At 45.5% G+C, this 13,402-nt stretch overlaps 2 protein-coding genes and 1 pseudogene across 2 annotated transcripts in view; 1 reads left to right on the forward strand and 2 right to left on the reverse strand.

Annotated features, from left to right (window-relative positions):
• LOC106562204 (E3 ubiquitin-protein ligase TRIM23) overlaps positions 1 to 9,486 on the forward strand; it is a 26,417-nt gene extending 16,931 nt beyond the window's left edge. The window contains 9 exon segments of the mRNA XM_014126914.3: positions 1,344 to 1,465; positions 1,667 to 1,945; positions 3,907 to 4,089; positions 4,355 to 4,570; positions 5,126 to 5,260; positions 5,365 to 5,494; positions 5,604 to 5,714; positions 6,906 to 7,030; positions 7,305 to 9,486. Of these exon segments, the coding sequence (XP_013982389.2) occupies positions 1,344 to 1,465; positions 1,667 to 1,945; positions 3,907 to 4,089; positions 4,355 to 4,570; positions 5,126 to 5,260; positions 5,365 to 5,494; positions 5,604 to 5,714; positions 6,906 to 7,030; positions 7,305 to 7,484 (1,481 nt within the window). The 3' untranslated portion in view covers positions 7,485 to 9,486.
• Positions 9,487 to 9,743: 257 nt separating this feature from the next.
• LOC145850326 (peptidylprolyl isomerase domain and WD repeat-containing protein 1-like) lies at positions 9,744 to 10,608 on the reverse strand. Its single transcript, XM_082973760.1, has 4 exons — positions 10,574 to 10,608; positions 10,338 to 10,419; positions 10,077 to 10,216; positions 9,744 to 9,843 (listed from the first exon to the last, which is right to left on the reverse strand). Exons 1-4 carry the CDS (start codon positions 10,606 to 10,608, stop codon positions 9,744 to 9,746), a joined length of 357 nt encoding a protein of 118 aa, XP_082829886.1.
• A 33-nt stretch (positions 10,609 to 10,641) lies between these two features.
• Positions 10,642 to 12,634, reverse strand: LOC106561121 (peptidylprolyl isomerase domain and WD repeat-containing protein 1-like; annotated as a pseudogene).
• Positions 12,635 to 13,402: the final 768 nt, after the last annotated feature.

Here is a 13,402-nt window from a genome sequence, read left to right on the forward strand (position 1 = left end):
AGGGGGAGGCTTGCAAGCCGGAGAACACCATCCCAACCGTGAAGCATGGGGGTGGCAGCATCATGTTGTGGGGGTGCTTTGCTGCAGGAGGGGCTGGTGCACTTCACAAAACAGATGGAATCATGAGGAAGGGAAAATGATGTGGATATACTGAAGCAACATCTCAAGACATCAGTCAGGAAGTTAAAGCTTGTTCACAAATGGGTCTTCCAAATGGACATTGACCTTCCAAAGTTGTGGCAAAATGGCTTAAGGACAACAAAGTCAAGGTATTGGAGTGGCCATCACAAAGCCCTGACCTCAATCCTATAGAAAAATTTGTGGGCAGAACTGAAAAAGCATGTACGAGCAAGGAGGCCTACAAACCTGACTCAGTTACACCAGCTCTGTCAGGAGGAATGGGCCAACATTCACCCAACTTATTGTGTGAAGCTTGTGGAAGGCTACCGGAAACATTTGATCCAAGTTAAACAATTTAAAGGCAATGCTACCAAATACTAATTGAGTGTATGTAAACTTCTGACCCACTGGGAATGTGATGGAAGAAGTAAAAGCTGAAATAAATCATTGTCTCTACTATTATTCTGACATTTTCACATTCTTAAAATAAAGTGGTGATCCTAACTGACCTAAGACAGGGAATTTTTACTAGGATTAAATGTCAGGAATTGTGAAAAACTGAGTTTAAATGTATTTGGCTAAGGTGTAAGTAAACTTCAGACTTCAACTGTATATGTTTTTTCATGTGAATCACATTTTTAACCCCCCCCCCCCGACAGCGTTGCGCGTACCCCATTTTGGGAATACCTGTGTTAGAGGATGTGAGCGAAGTGGAAGGTGTGTAATTTGGCTGTAATGGATCGATTCGGCCTTTCTCTCCTGCTCCAATTTCACTCCGGTACTGCTCAGCCACGAGCTCTGGACGTGTTCTGCCCAGCATTTTTCATTTCACCACTGTTCTTTTAATAAGGCCTATTCTGTTGTGTTTATTTAGCCTCCCCCACCACTAATGCACAGAAATGTTATGAGTCAACAAAGAAATAGGTCTCACAGCCTGTGTAATTATTAGCAAGACAACTAATGAGCCCATGCAGCACATTTTGATTTCTATATAGGCTATTGTTAAACAAAAAGGGGAGTCTAAGTTTGAGCTACATTTTTTATTTTATGTGAGCGCTGATGAATATTTTTTTTTGCAGAGCAGGGGAATGGACATTGAACCATGGAGCGGTGCGCAAAGACCGCTCCATGAGCGATGAGTGGGATTTCCAATGGCTCACATACTCTGGTCTGTGTGAAGGGGATGTGACATCTCTCTCTCTCTCTCTCTTTCTCTCTCTCAGGGGACTCTGGTGTGTGGGGTCTGAAGAAGAACTTTGCCCTGCTGGAACTTCTGGAGAGGCTGCAGAATGGAGCGTCCAACCAGTTGGGCATGGCAGAGGAGTCCCTCAAAGGCATGGAAGAGGTAGGCAGTAGTTACCCCCGCCCTGGGTTCCCATCTTTCATCTGCAATTATCTGAAAACACAGAAGATAGGTGAACGCAATATGGGACTTTGCTTTGATCTGTCTCGTTTTTTTTTCTTAATTTCATCATCCAGCCAAACATATATTTCATGTTGTCATTAAGTAAGTAACACTATTCTATGTTCTTCCCTTTCCTTCCAGAGTATAATCCGCTGTGACGAGGACGAGAGCCACACTGCATCTATGTACTGCACAGTGTGTGCCACCCACTTGTGTGCCAACTGCTCCCAGCTCACCCACTCCACCCGCACCCTGGCCAAGCACCGGCGGGTACCCCTGGCAGACAAGCCCCACGAGAAGACGCTGTGCCCTCAGCATCAGGTCCACGCTATCGAGTTTGTCTGTCAGGAGGAGATCTGCCAGCCTGGGCCGCTCATGTGCTGCGTGTGCAAAGAGTACGGCAAGCACCAGGGACACAAGGTACTGGAAGGAGGAAGAGTCAGCTTGGAGAATATCAGTATTGACTACTTACGTCCATCTCTCAAGCAACATTCCTAGCAACGAGACCCACTAGAGACAAGAATATATGTTTTTATTAGAACCCGAACGATATGGAATTTTTTGATCTGATACAATTCCGATTTTAGAGTGGCAATATTCACAGATAACCAATAAAACCTTTTCTGTATTGATTGTGCTAAAAACAGCCCTACAAAGAACATTCATGTAAGCACCACATACAGTTTAAGAGGACCAGAAAGACTATATTTTTATATAGAAAAACTGTGTTACTCTAGCGAATGGGAGGATAAACTGCAATGATTCCAGCAAACAAAATGCCTAGACTCTGAAGACTGAGCTGCCTCATGCTAGCCAGCTGGAACACCGCATTGGACACATTTTGAATGTATTGGTATTTTGTTGTCACTTGAAAGGAAAAACATCAATCACAAAATGTGGTGCTGGCACTCGCCCTACGTGTTGCCTCAGTAAACAGTCCTTGCTATCCTGGATCCTTGGGATGTCGCCATCCCGTTGAAGTTGACATTTTAAAATGGTTCAGGGTTATGTGATGGGTTAAGGTTAGTGTTTAGCCTAGGGATGTCCCAAGGTTCCTAGATAGCACTAACCCTCAGTGAATGACATCAAGTACTCTCACACAGCTAGTTAGATGGGGGTGGCAAGTTGTTTGATCAGATTCAAGTCCAGGCTCTGGCTGGGCCACTCAAGGACATTCAGAGACTTGTCCTGAAGCCACTCCTGCGTTGCCTTGGCTGTGTGCTTATGGTCGTTGTCCTGTTGGAAGGTGAACCTTCGCTCCAGTCTGTGGTCCTGAGCGCTCTGGAGCAGGTTTTCATCAAGGATCTCTCTGTACTTTGCTCCGTTCATCTTTCCCTCGATCCTGACTAGTGTCCCTGCCGCTGAACAACATCCCAACAGCATGATGTTGCCACCACCATGCTTCACCGTAGGGATGGTGTCAGGTTTCCTGCAGACATGATGCTTGGCATTTAGGCCAAAGAGTTCAATCTTGGTTTCATCAGACCAGAGAATCATCTTGTTTCTCATGGTCTGAGAGTCCTTTAGGTGCCTTTTGGCAAACTCCAAACAGGCTGTCGTGTGCCTTTTACTGAGGAGTGGCTTCCGTCTGGCCACTCTACCATAAAGGCCTGATTTGGTGGACTGTTGCAGAGATGTTTGTCCTTCTGGAAGGTTCTTCCATCTCCACAGAGGAACTGAGGAGCTCTGTCAGAGTGACCATTGGGGTCTTGGTCACCTCCCTGACCAAGGCCCTTCTCCCCCGATTGTTTGGCCGGATGGCCAGCTCTAGGAAGAGTCTTGGTGGTTCCAAACTTCTTCCATTTAAGAATGATGAAGGCCATTGTGTTCTTGGGGACCTTCAATGCTGCAGAAATGTTTTGGTACCCTTACTCCCAGATCTGTGCCTAGACACAATCATGTCTCGGAGCTCTACGGACAAATCCTTCAACCTCATTGCTTGGTTTGTGCTCTGACATGCACTGTCACCTGTGGAACAATATGTAGACAGGTGTGCCTTTCCAAATCATGTCCAATCAATTGAATTTACCACAAGTTGTAGAAACAACTCAAGGATGAGAGGGAGACTCAACTCTGTAGCGGAGTAGTGTTTCTTCTGGTGCGTAGTCATGGGTGAACAGGGAGTAAAGGAGGGGGCTGAGCACATACCCCTGTGGGGCTCCCGTGTTGAGGATCAGTGTGGCGGAGGTGTTGTTGCTTACCTTCACCACATGGGGTCAGCCCGTCAGGAAGTCTAGGACCCAGTTGCACAGGAAGGGGTTCAGACCCAGGGCCCTGGGCTTAGTGAAGAGCTTGGCGGGTACTATGGTGTTGAAGGTTGAGGCTGTTCCAACTGCTATGATTTGATTAATTTCTCCTTGCTGATTGCTTCCTTCCTGTAGAATGTGGTTCTGGAGGCAGAAGCCAATCAGATCCGTGCATCCATCTTGGACATGGCCCACTGTATCCGAACGTTCACAGAGGAGGTGTCGGAGTATTCCAGGAAGCTGGTTGGGATCGTACAGCAGATTGAGGGAGGAGAACAGACAGTGGAGGACGGCATCAGCATGGCACACACTGAACATGTAAGAACAGCTGGCAGTGGATGACTTTTTGCATACTATACAACAGAAGAACTTTAGTTGTCAAAGAGGATAGCTAGGCAATTGAGCTATAATCAATGTAAAGCTGTTACTGTGTTTACCAATTTACAATGGCTACATTTAAAAGTCCTCGGAAACGTTGTTTCCTTCCAAAAAGTCATGAAATGGCTTATGGTTTATCCTAGTGTATATTTCCTCATGCTGTGTGTATTCCTGATGGACTCAGTCGTCTGTGGGTGTTCCCCAGGTCCCAGGCACGGCAGAGAGCGCACGGTCATGCGTACGGGCATACTTCGCTGACCTCCACGAGACGCTGTGCAGACAGGAGGAGATGGCGCTCAGCGTAGTAGACGCCCACGTCAGAGAGAGACTCATCTGGCTCCGGCAGCAGCAGGAGGACATGGCCATCCTGCTTTCCCAGGTCTCCACTGCCTGCCTGCACTGTGAGAAAACACTGCAGCAGGTAGGAGCCAAAATGGGGCCACCAATGGGAATAGCATCTAGAGCACACCGTAGGAACGCAATCTCTGCTTGCACTGGAAGGTGCCGTCGTTTTCAATAAGCAGCTTTGCACCGCTATGTTCTTCCTGGGGTCTTCTGTATGCGTGTTCAATTGGACAGTCCCTCCTGGATTCTACGATAGCAAATGTTTTATTTTCAAAATCAACAATGCCCTGCCCTGCATATTATCCGAGGGCTTCCAAATTTGACTAATCACTGCACTATTTCAGCATAAAACAGTCAATTCATCGCAATATTATTGGACAAAACTGACTTATCCCCGCAGCACAAAAAGAGGGCTCGCATACTCAACCATTTACCGCATAATATGGTTCAATCAAGCCACGTGTCAACCCACTTTCCCTCATCAGCGCATTTGTGAAAAATTGGACAAAATCATTGCATATTGCCATATAAAATGTCCGAATTATCGCCGAAAGATCGAGCATTTTTGCCCACAAGTATCACAAAACATCCCAGTAGTCATGACTGATCTCTTTCCCGTCTCTCTCGGTAGGATGACTGCAGGGTGGTTCTGGCAAAGCAGGAGATCAACAGACTGTTGGAGACTCTGCAGAAACAGCAGCAGCAGTTCACTGAGTTGGCCGACCACATCCAGCTAGACGCTGGTATCCCCGTCACATTCACTAAGGTACAGCACTCGGCTCTACTCTGTAGGAATTCAAGACTTGGCACACTCTCCATTGAAAGATAATTAGTTACCTCATTTAGACGACATGGTTTTCTCTGTTCCAGGACAACCGGGTCCACATCGGTCCAAAGATGGAGATCAGGGTGGTGACCCTGGGACTGGATAGTGCAGGGAAAACCACCATCCTCTTCAAGCTGAAACAGGACGAGTTTATGCAGCCCATCCCTACCATAGGTAAACCCACAACAGTCTTTGTCATGTAGGCACGTGTCAAATTATACATTTTGACATTACATTTACCTGAATTGTATTGACACTAGCCATTCCTTCTTGTCATCTCTAGGTTTTAATGTGGAGACAGTGGAGTATAAGAATCTCAAGTTCACCATCTGGGATGTTGGTGGGAAACATAAGCTACGACCTCTCTGGAAGCACTATTACCTGAACACACAAGGTACACTACCATACCAAAAGTATGTGGACACCTGCTCGTTGAGCATTAATATGGAGTTGGTACCCCCCCCCCCCTTTGCTGCTATAACTGCCTCCACTCTTCTGGGAAGGCTTTCCACTAGATGTTGGAATATTGCTGCAGGGACTTGCTTCCATTCAGCCACGAGCATTAGTGAGGTCGGGCTCTGATGTTGGGTGATTAGGCCTGGCTCGCAGTCGGCGTTCCAATTCATCCCAAAGGTGTTCGATGGGGTTTAGGTGCAGGCGAGTCAAGTTCTTCCACACCGATCTCAACAAACCATTTATGTATGGACCTTGCTTTGTGCATGGGGGCATTGTCATGCTGAAACAGGAAAGGGCCTTCCCCAAACTGTTGCACAAAAGTTGGAAGCGCAGAATCGTCTAGAATTACATTGTATGCTGTAGCATTAAGATTTCCCTTCACTGGAACTAAGAGGCCCAGCCTGAACCATGAAAAACAGCCCCAGACCATTTTTCCTCCTCCAAACTTTACAGTTGGCACTATGCATTGGGGTAGGTGGCGTTCTCCTGGCTTCCGCCAAAACCAGATTCGTCCGTCGGACTGCCAGATGGTGAAGCGTGATTGATCACTCTAGAGAACGCATTTCCACTGCTCCAGAGTTCAATGGCGGCGAGCTTTACACCACTCCAGCCGACGCTTGGCATTGCGGATGGTGATCTTAGGCTTGTGTGCGGCTGCTCGGCCATGGAAACCCATTTCATGAAGCTACCGACGAACAGTTCTTGGCTGACGTTGACTGACTTGTTGGAAAGGTGGCATCCTATGACGGTGCCACGTTGAAAGTCAATGAGCTTATCAGTACGGGCCAGTCTACTGCCATTGTTTGTCTATGGAGATTGCATGGCTGTGTGCTCGATTTTATACACCTGTCAGCAACTGGTGTGGCTGAAATAGCCGAATCCACTCATTTGAAAGGGTGTCCACATACTTTTGTATAAATAGTGTATCTGACTATCCTCTTTCTTTCATATTACCTGCTTCCCTTACTGTATCAATAAATGACAAATGTATTGATATCTGAAGAGAGAATTTGAAAATACAGTATGTTATACAAAAACGTTTTCAGTAAATGTTTTTTTACTCATCCAGGAAACCTGTTTCCAGGTTATGAATGAATAGGGGCCTGACTTTCTCAGTTTCTCTCTCCAGCGGTGGTGTTTGTGATTGACAGCTGTCACAGAGACAGGCTGATGGAGGCCCACAGTGAGCTGGCAAAACTGCTGACCGAGAAAGAGCTGAGAGACGCCCTGCTGCTCATCTTCGCCAACAAACAGGTACACACACAGCCCCCTGGTCCAACAAACAGGTACACACACAGCCCCCTGGTCCAACAAACAGGTACACACACAGCCCCCTGGTCCAACAAACAGGTACACACACAGCCCCCTGGTCCAACAAACAGGTACACACACAGCCCCCTGGTCCAACAAACAGGTACACACACACACACACACACACACACACACACACACACACACACACACACACACACACACACACACACACAAAGACGATTTAAGTCATTGATTCCTCTATCCTCACCTGCAGGATGTCCCCGGGGCTGTGTCAGTGGAGGAGATGACGGAGCTTCTGAGCCTTCACAAGCTGTGCTGTGGGAGGAGCTGGCACATCCAAGGCTGTGACGCCCGCAGCGGCACAGGGCTCCACGAGGGCCTGGACTGGCTGTCCCGACAGCTGGTGGCTGCAGGCGTACTGGACGTGGCCTAAACCTCCCCTGATGACTGACTTTTGTTACCCAGTCTCACCTCTTATCCTCTTACCCTAGAACTACCCCATAACACATTGATACCCTAGAGACCAGTTTCACCAAATACCTACCTACATTTCTTACCTGATGCTTGACTTAAAGGAGAAACAATTTGTTTGAGATTAAGATGTATATCTCAATCTCTATATCTCAAACTTCTTTAAAATGGACCCAGTCCTACCACATATCGTAAAGACCAGCCTTACCACAGTATCATCCCATAACCTGCACCCAGTTCCACTACAGTCCTACCCCAACTCCCATACCTTCACCCTCATACTGAGGCCCTAGTCCTATTTTATACCCATCTATACCCTACATCCTGGACCCCATAGCCTACATCTCTGTTCTACCTACCACACCCACTGTTCCCACCCCTAACCTGTGGATAAGCTTATAATCTAACCCATAGCTAGTGAAGCCATCATTAGTCTGAATGCTTTGTGCGCTGCTCTGTCTTGGCTAAAAGGTATGCTAATAAATCAGGCCAGGTTTTAGGGGTTCCGTCAAGCTTAGTTAACTACCTAGACTACACATTCCCATATCGCCTCAATGAAGATCGTATGAGGTGGTTAATTTCATGGCGAAACTCCATGTTGCAGATGTTTTTCCTTGGCTAACCAGTGTGCAGTTTGGTATACTCGTCAAAGGTGAAATAATTGAGTAGATAAAGTCACTTAAGCCCTGACAAAGTGAAAAGTATCTGTCTTATACTGTATTAGCAAATGTCTAACCAATAACCAGTGCATCCCTGTTCAGTCTTGCGCAAAATATGAATATAAGTTGGAACAGCACGTTGACCACTGTCCACCATTTAACGTCTCCCTAAGGAGCTGCTGTATTCTCACTACAGCTAAAGCAGGTATTCACACCCTATAAGACATTTACACACAGGTCAATTAGTTAGGTCACAGGACTAAGTGTGTACATCCCGCGACTTTTCTACTCTTCAGGGCTTTGCACACAAACGTTTTATTGAAACGAATGGTCCAATATCCTGAATTTTGCTTTATGGCACTGCCTTCATGTCATGTCTTAATAGGAATTGATGGTAACCTATTATGGTCTAGAATTGATTTATTTGGGGGGGTGGTGTCATCTTCGGTACCAATGCACTTGACTGATGATTTGCTGTAATGCAGCATCAGGTCTGAAAATGACACAAGCGGTTAAGGTTTGGGTTCAGCTATTATTTACTTTGGTTGAGAAGTGTCTGTTACATTAAATAATGCTGTTTACTGAAATCTGTTTTGATCAATTTTGAGTTGATTGAAACAGACTTTGCTGAGATATTGTGTCTCTGGTGAAATATCCAAGCGATATTTTTGCCTCCTGTTTTGTGGAGTGTTTTTTTGTGAAGAATGCATTGGTGCATGTGGGTTGTGTTCAGGACGGTGCAACGTTGCACTTGTTGCAGATAAATGTTTAGAGCTGACGTGATTCCTTCATTAATTGACAGGAAGATTTTCACACAATATTTATCTGAATGTTCCATAATGTTGTGCCCTACTGAATGTGACCCTGGCTTCATTTGAAACCAAATGCAAAAATAATATCTGCTGTCGACTATAGGACTCCAGGTTGAGTTCTGTAATAACATTTGTTAGATTAGTTTTAGCACAGTCTGCATTTTTAGTAACATACTACATTACCCACCTGTAGTAACACCCTTTCAATGCCTCTTGTTGTATCGCAGAACCATCCTTTGGTTAGAATGAACTTTCCTTATTGCTATAGTGTTTACTACTTCTTGTATATTTAAAAAAAAAAACACGTGAAGAAGCCTTTCCCTCTACTCTTAACGGATCTCTTGATTTGCAAAATCTTCCATTTCTGATGTGACTTAAAAAAAAACAAAAAAAAAAGAAGCACAGTGCACAGCCGCACATTTGTTACTCGGACTTGATGTTTTTTGTAAATGATTCATAATGCAACGCTATTAAATAAAAACAAACTGATGAATGTCTGGATATGGTCTGACCCATCCAGAGAAGTTGTAGATAGAATACAGAATCATGTTAGATATTTATATCTGAACGTTCTGTAATGTTCCCCTGAATGGTCCCAAATACGACCCTGGTTTATTCATTTCACACGTCCAAGAAAAGATGACACATGGAATGAGAGACAGCAAGATGCATTCTTGAATAATCCAAGACTTTACTTTGTAAAAAAAGAAATACAATAAGAGCAGACAGACTGGTGAGACGGAAACCTGATTACTTGATGGTGGTGATAATGTCTTCGTAAGGTTTGTCTGTTTTAGGGTTGACTTTGATGTTGGAGATCCTCTGAACTACCTCCATTCCCTTGGCACTCCTGCCAAACACTGTGCGCTTGTTGTCCAACCAGGGCGAGAAAGACAAGTAGGGAGAGCCATTAACTTAGGTCTAGATTTATTTGGACATCTTTGTACATAATGCAGAAATATACATTGGTAAAATGCTTGATTAAAACAGACAAAATACTACATTCCTTCAGGAAGTAAAATATCAGACTTCAGTAGCAAATTCATACCAACTCAGACACACACAGAGCGAGCCCTTAGTTACCATGGGAATGACAGTGACCCGTTGGTTCCGTGGCCTCCGTTGGCCTTACTGAGGGTGTAGGGCCGGTCGTGTCTCAGTGTGGCATGGAACTCATCCTCAAACTCCCCTTCCCAGATACTCTCTCCTCCCATGCCTTGTCCCTGTAGGATCCCGTGTCTGGATCATGAAGCCCTGGGTCAAGAGGAAAGAACAGTCCCATCACATCCTGTGATTAAGTTCCTACTATAAGTCAAAACAATGAGCAATGATTAAATGTCCTACCTTGATGACATGGTGGAATATGTGGCCATTGAAATAACCGTTCCTGCTGGGAACACAAAAGTTCTCCACCGTTTTGGGACACCTGAGATACATAAAATAGTCCATAAACAAGTGAAATTGTCCAATCAAATGCAAAACTGTAGGTTCAGAGGAAAGTTAACAGGCAGAACCTTTTGCATTGCAAATGGCAAGGAAGCACTGCGGGAGGTACTTTAAAACAACAGAGGATGACCTACACGACAGGGAAGAGTTTGATGTGGATGTCTCCCATGGTGGTGTAGAGAATGGCGCTGTCTAACACCCTCTAGGGCCCATCAGCCTGGGTAGCAGCCATCACCTCCCCAGACGGCTTCTCGTTGAACATATCTCTGTCTGACTCGGCACTCTTAGTGTCCTCTGGCTCGCTCTAGGAGAACTACCAAGAGAAATTAAGTTGTAGTAACAGAAATTCTGAGGAAATTATAAAATGCGGGTCAAAATATGTCAAAGAATAGGTGTGACTACAAGAGAGCAACAGTAATATACCATTTCTCTTTCACAGGGGCTACAATTGCCCTTCCAGGACAAAAAAAAAAGTTGACAGAATTTTCACCATGTAGAAGTACTTCTTGAAGGCAGTGCAGAAGGTTGTGGGGTCTGGCATTGTGCTCTGCAGGGCCGGGTTGTCTGATGCCTTCATCTCGATGGTGGGAGCTGTGTTGCACGCTTTGGCAACCCCCTGGAACAGGCTGAGCTTCACCACACGGCTGTTCTCTAGCTTCCCCAGGATACGCACACACCTGAACACACACAGGTGACAAATACATTTTGTTTCAGTCCAGCCTTAAAAACAACTGATTCAACTAATGAATTTATCATCGAGAGCTTGATAAGTTGACTTAGGGTTTTTAGTGCAGGGCTGGTACAAAAACCTGCTCACTCTGTCGCTCTCCAAGGTTGACAACCACTGTGTTTAGACGTATTTTGACTATTCAAACGCTACCTGTTGGTCTCCACATTGATGACCTTGATGCCCAGCATGGTTCCGTAGAGGACGAAGTGACCCGTCTCGTCAAAGATGATATTGGTGAGCCTAACACCGTCCACCTTCTCCAGTTCCCTCTCTACCGCCATCCTCCGACCATACTCCATGTCTGATAGCATCTAAAAGGACCAGGTCAGAGAAATTACCACAGTTTAGAAAAATGCACTGGGAAATGTGGGAAACAGTGAATTGCCTACCAATTTGTCAGTATCTTGTGACTTAAAAAGACAAATCTCTTGATTATAAGATGTAGCACAGTTTATTAATAGCAATGTGAAATAAAGTAAAGACCCGATATGTGAGAGTTCGGAACTTACCGATAACGACTCATCAAACACCCTCATCAGTTTCCCCGTCAGGAAGCGGAAGATCCTGACTTTCCTGTTGGTGGCGATAGTAGCTATCTTCTTACCGTCGTGGGAGAAGGCCAGGCTGGTTGGGTAGGTTTTGTTTTTGGCAAACTCATACAAGTCTGTGTCAGTCTTATACACCCAGCCACGTGCTAGGGGGATTTGAACTCGCTGGGGAGGCCGGTCCAAATACTCCAGCATTCCAGCCTTGTCTGCAGAAACGATGACCCTGTATCTGGGGTTGAGGTGGATCTGGGACAGCGGAGATGGGTGTATCTTGTCGACGGTATGGAGCTTCTCGTTGCTTCCCCGTCCGTCGTAGACGAAGATCTTCCCGGTGGATTTCTCTGAGCAGGCCACGCAGCAGATAGCATCACCTGGGTTATAGATCCACTCACACTGGCCCGGGTGGAAACTACACAAGACACGGAGAGCAGAGGAATGTCAGATCAACACATTTGTAGAGAGAAGGGATGGCTTTTGGTTTTAAGGCAACAAGCTAAATTGCTAGACCTTTCACCTCTAAACTCACCCCAGCTTAAGCATGTTGATCATGTTAAAGTTGACTACACCAAAGACTTTCATGGCCTGGTCATCCCCAACAGAACAGAATAGAGCTCCATCAGCACTGACAGAAATACACTTCATCACTCCTGTAACACGAAGAGAAAGAAGGAGTGAATTCAAGCCCTGAATGATATTTCAGTCAGTCTAAAGGCCAATGTGCGTTTGCATTAATAAGATGCATCATACAGATGTATCATTCGTACACAGATGACTGCGGAAGTGTTTAACAAACTTTTTTCAGAACTTCACATGGCTGTGATGATGATGAAATCTGTCATGGAAATTAAAACACGAGTATAAAGAGGCAGACTGAGCACCATTGTTGTGTGTGCATGTGTGTTTCTAACATGTATCATGGTCCTTGCTATCCGTCCAACACTGACAGTCGCCCCATTGAAGTTTAAAATCGTTAAAGAGTGACTGCCCCTAAAAATCAACTAAACCCTTTGAAAATAGACTATGTGGCATCGATATGAGTCAGAAACATTTATTCCAGAGTAAAAATTTACTACAAAGTGTAAATAGGATAATTTTGGTAAAAAAGGCAGTCTCATCTAAAACGGCGTTTGAAACCTCAGTGCGCGCCCAACAAGTAAATGAAGGTTGGGTTTAGATTACTCCAAGTGTCAATACAGGATTAAGATAGAATCCTACTACACAGGCTCTGACGCTCGTCGGATGTGGCAGGGCTTGAAAACTATTACGGACTACAAAGGGAAACCCAGCTGCGAGCTGCCCAGTGACGCGAGCCTACCAGATGAGCTAAATGCCTTTTATGCTCGCTTCGAGGCAAGCAACACTGAAACATGCATGAGAGCACTAGCTGTTCTGGACGACTGTGTGATAACACTCTCAGTAGCCGATGTGAGCAAGACCTTTAAACAACATTCACAAAGCCGCTGGGCCAGATGGATTACCAGGACGTGTACTCAAAACATGCGCAGACCATCTGGCAAGTGTCTTCACTGACATTTTCAACTTCTCCCTGACCGAGTTTTTAATATCTACATGTTTCAAGCAGACCACAATAGTCCCTGTGCCCAAGGAAGAGGAGGTAACCTGCCTAAATGATTACCGCCCCGTAGCACTCACGTCGGTAGCCATGAATTGCTTTGAAAGGCTCC

Source organism: Salmo salar, chromosome 01, assembly GCF_965601325.2.
Source record: "Salmo salar chromosome 01, fSalSal1, whole genome shotgun sequence".
NCBI lineage: Eukaryota > Metazoa > Chordata > Actinopteri > Salmoniformes > Salmonidae > Salmo > Salmo salar.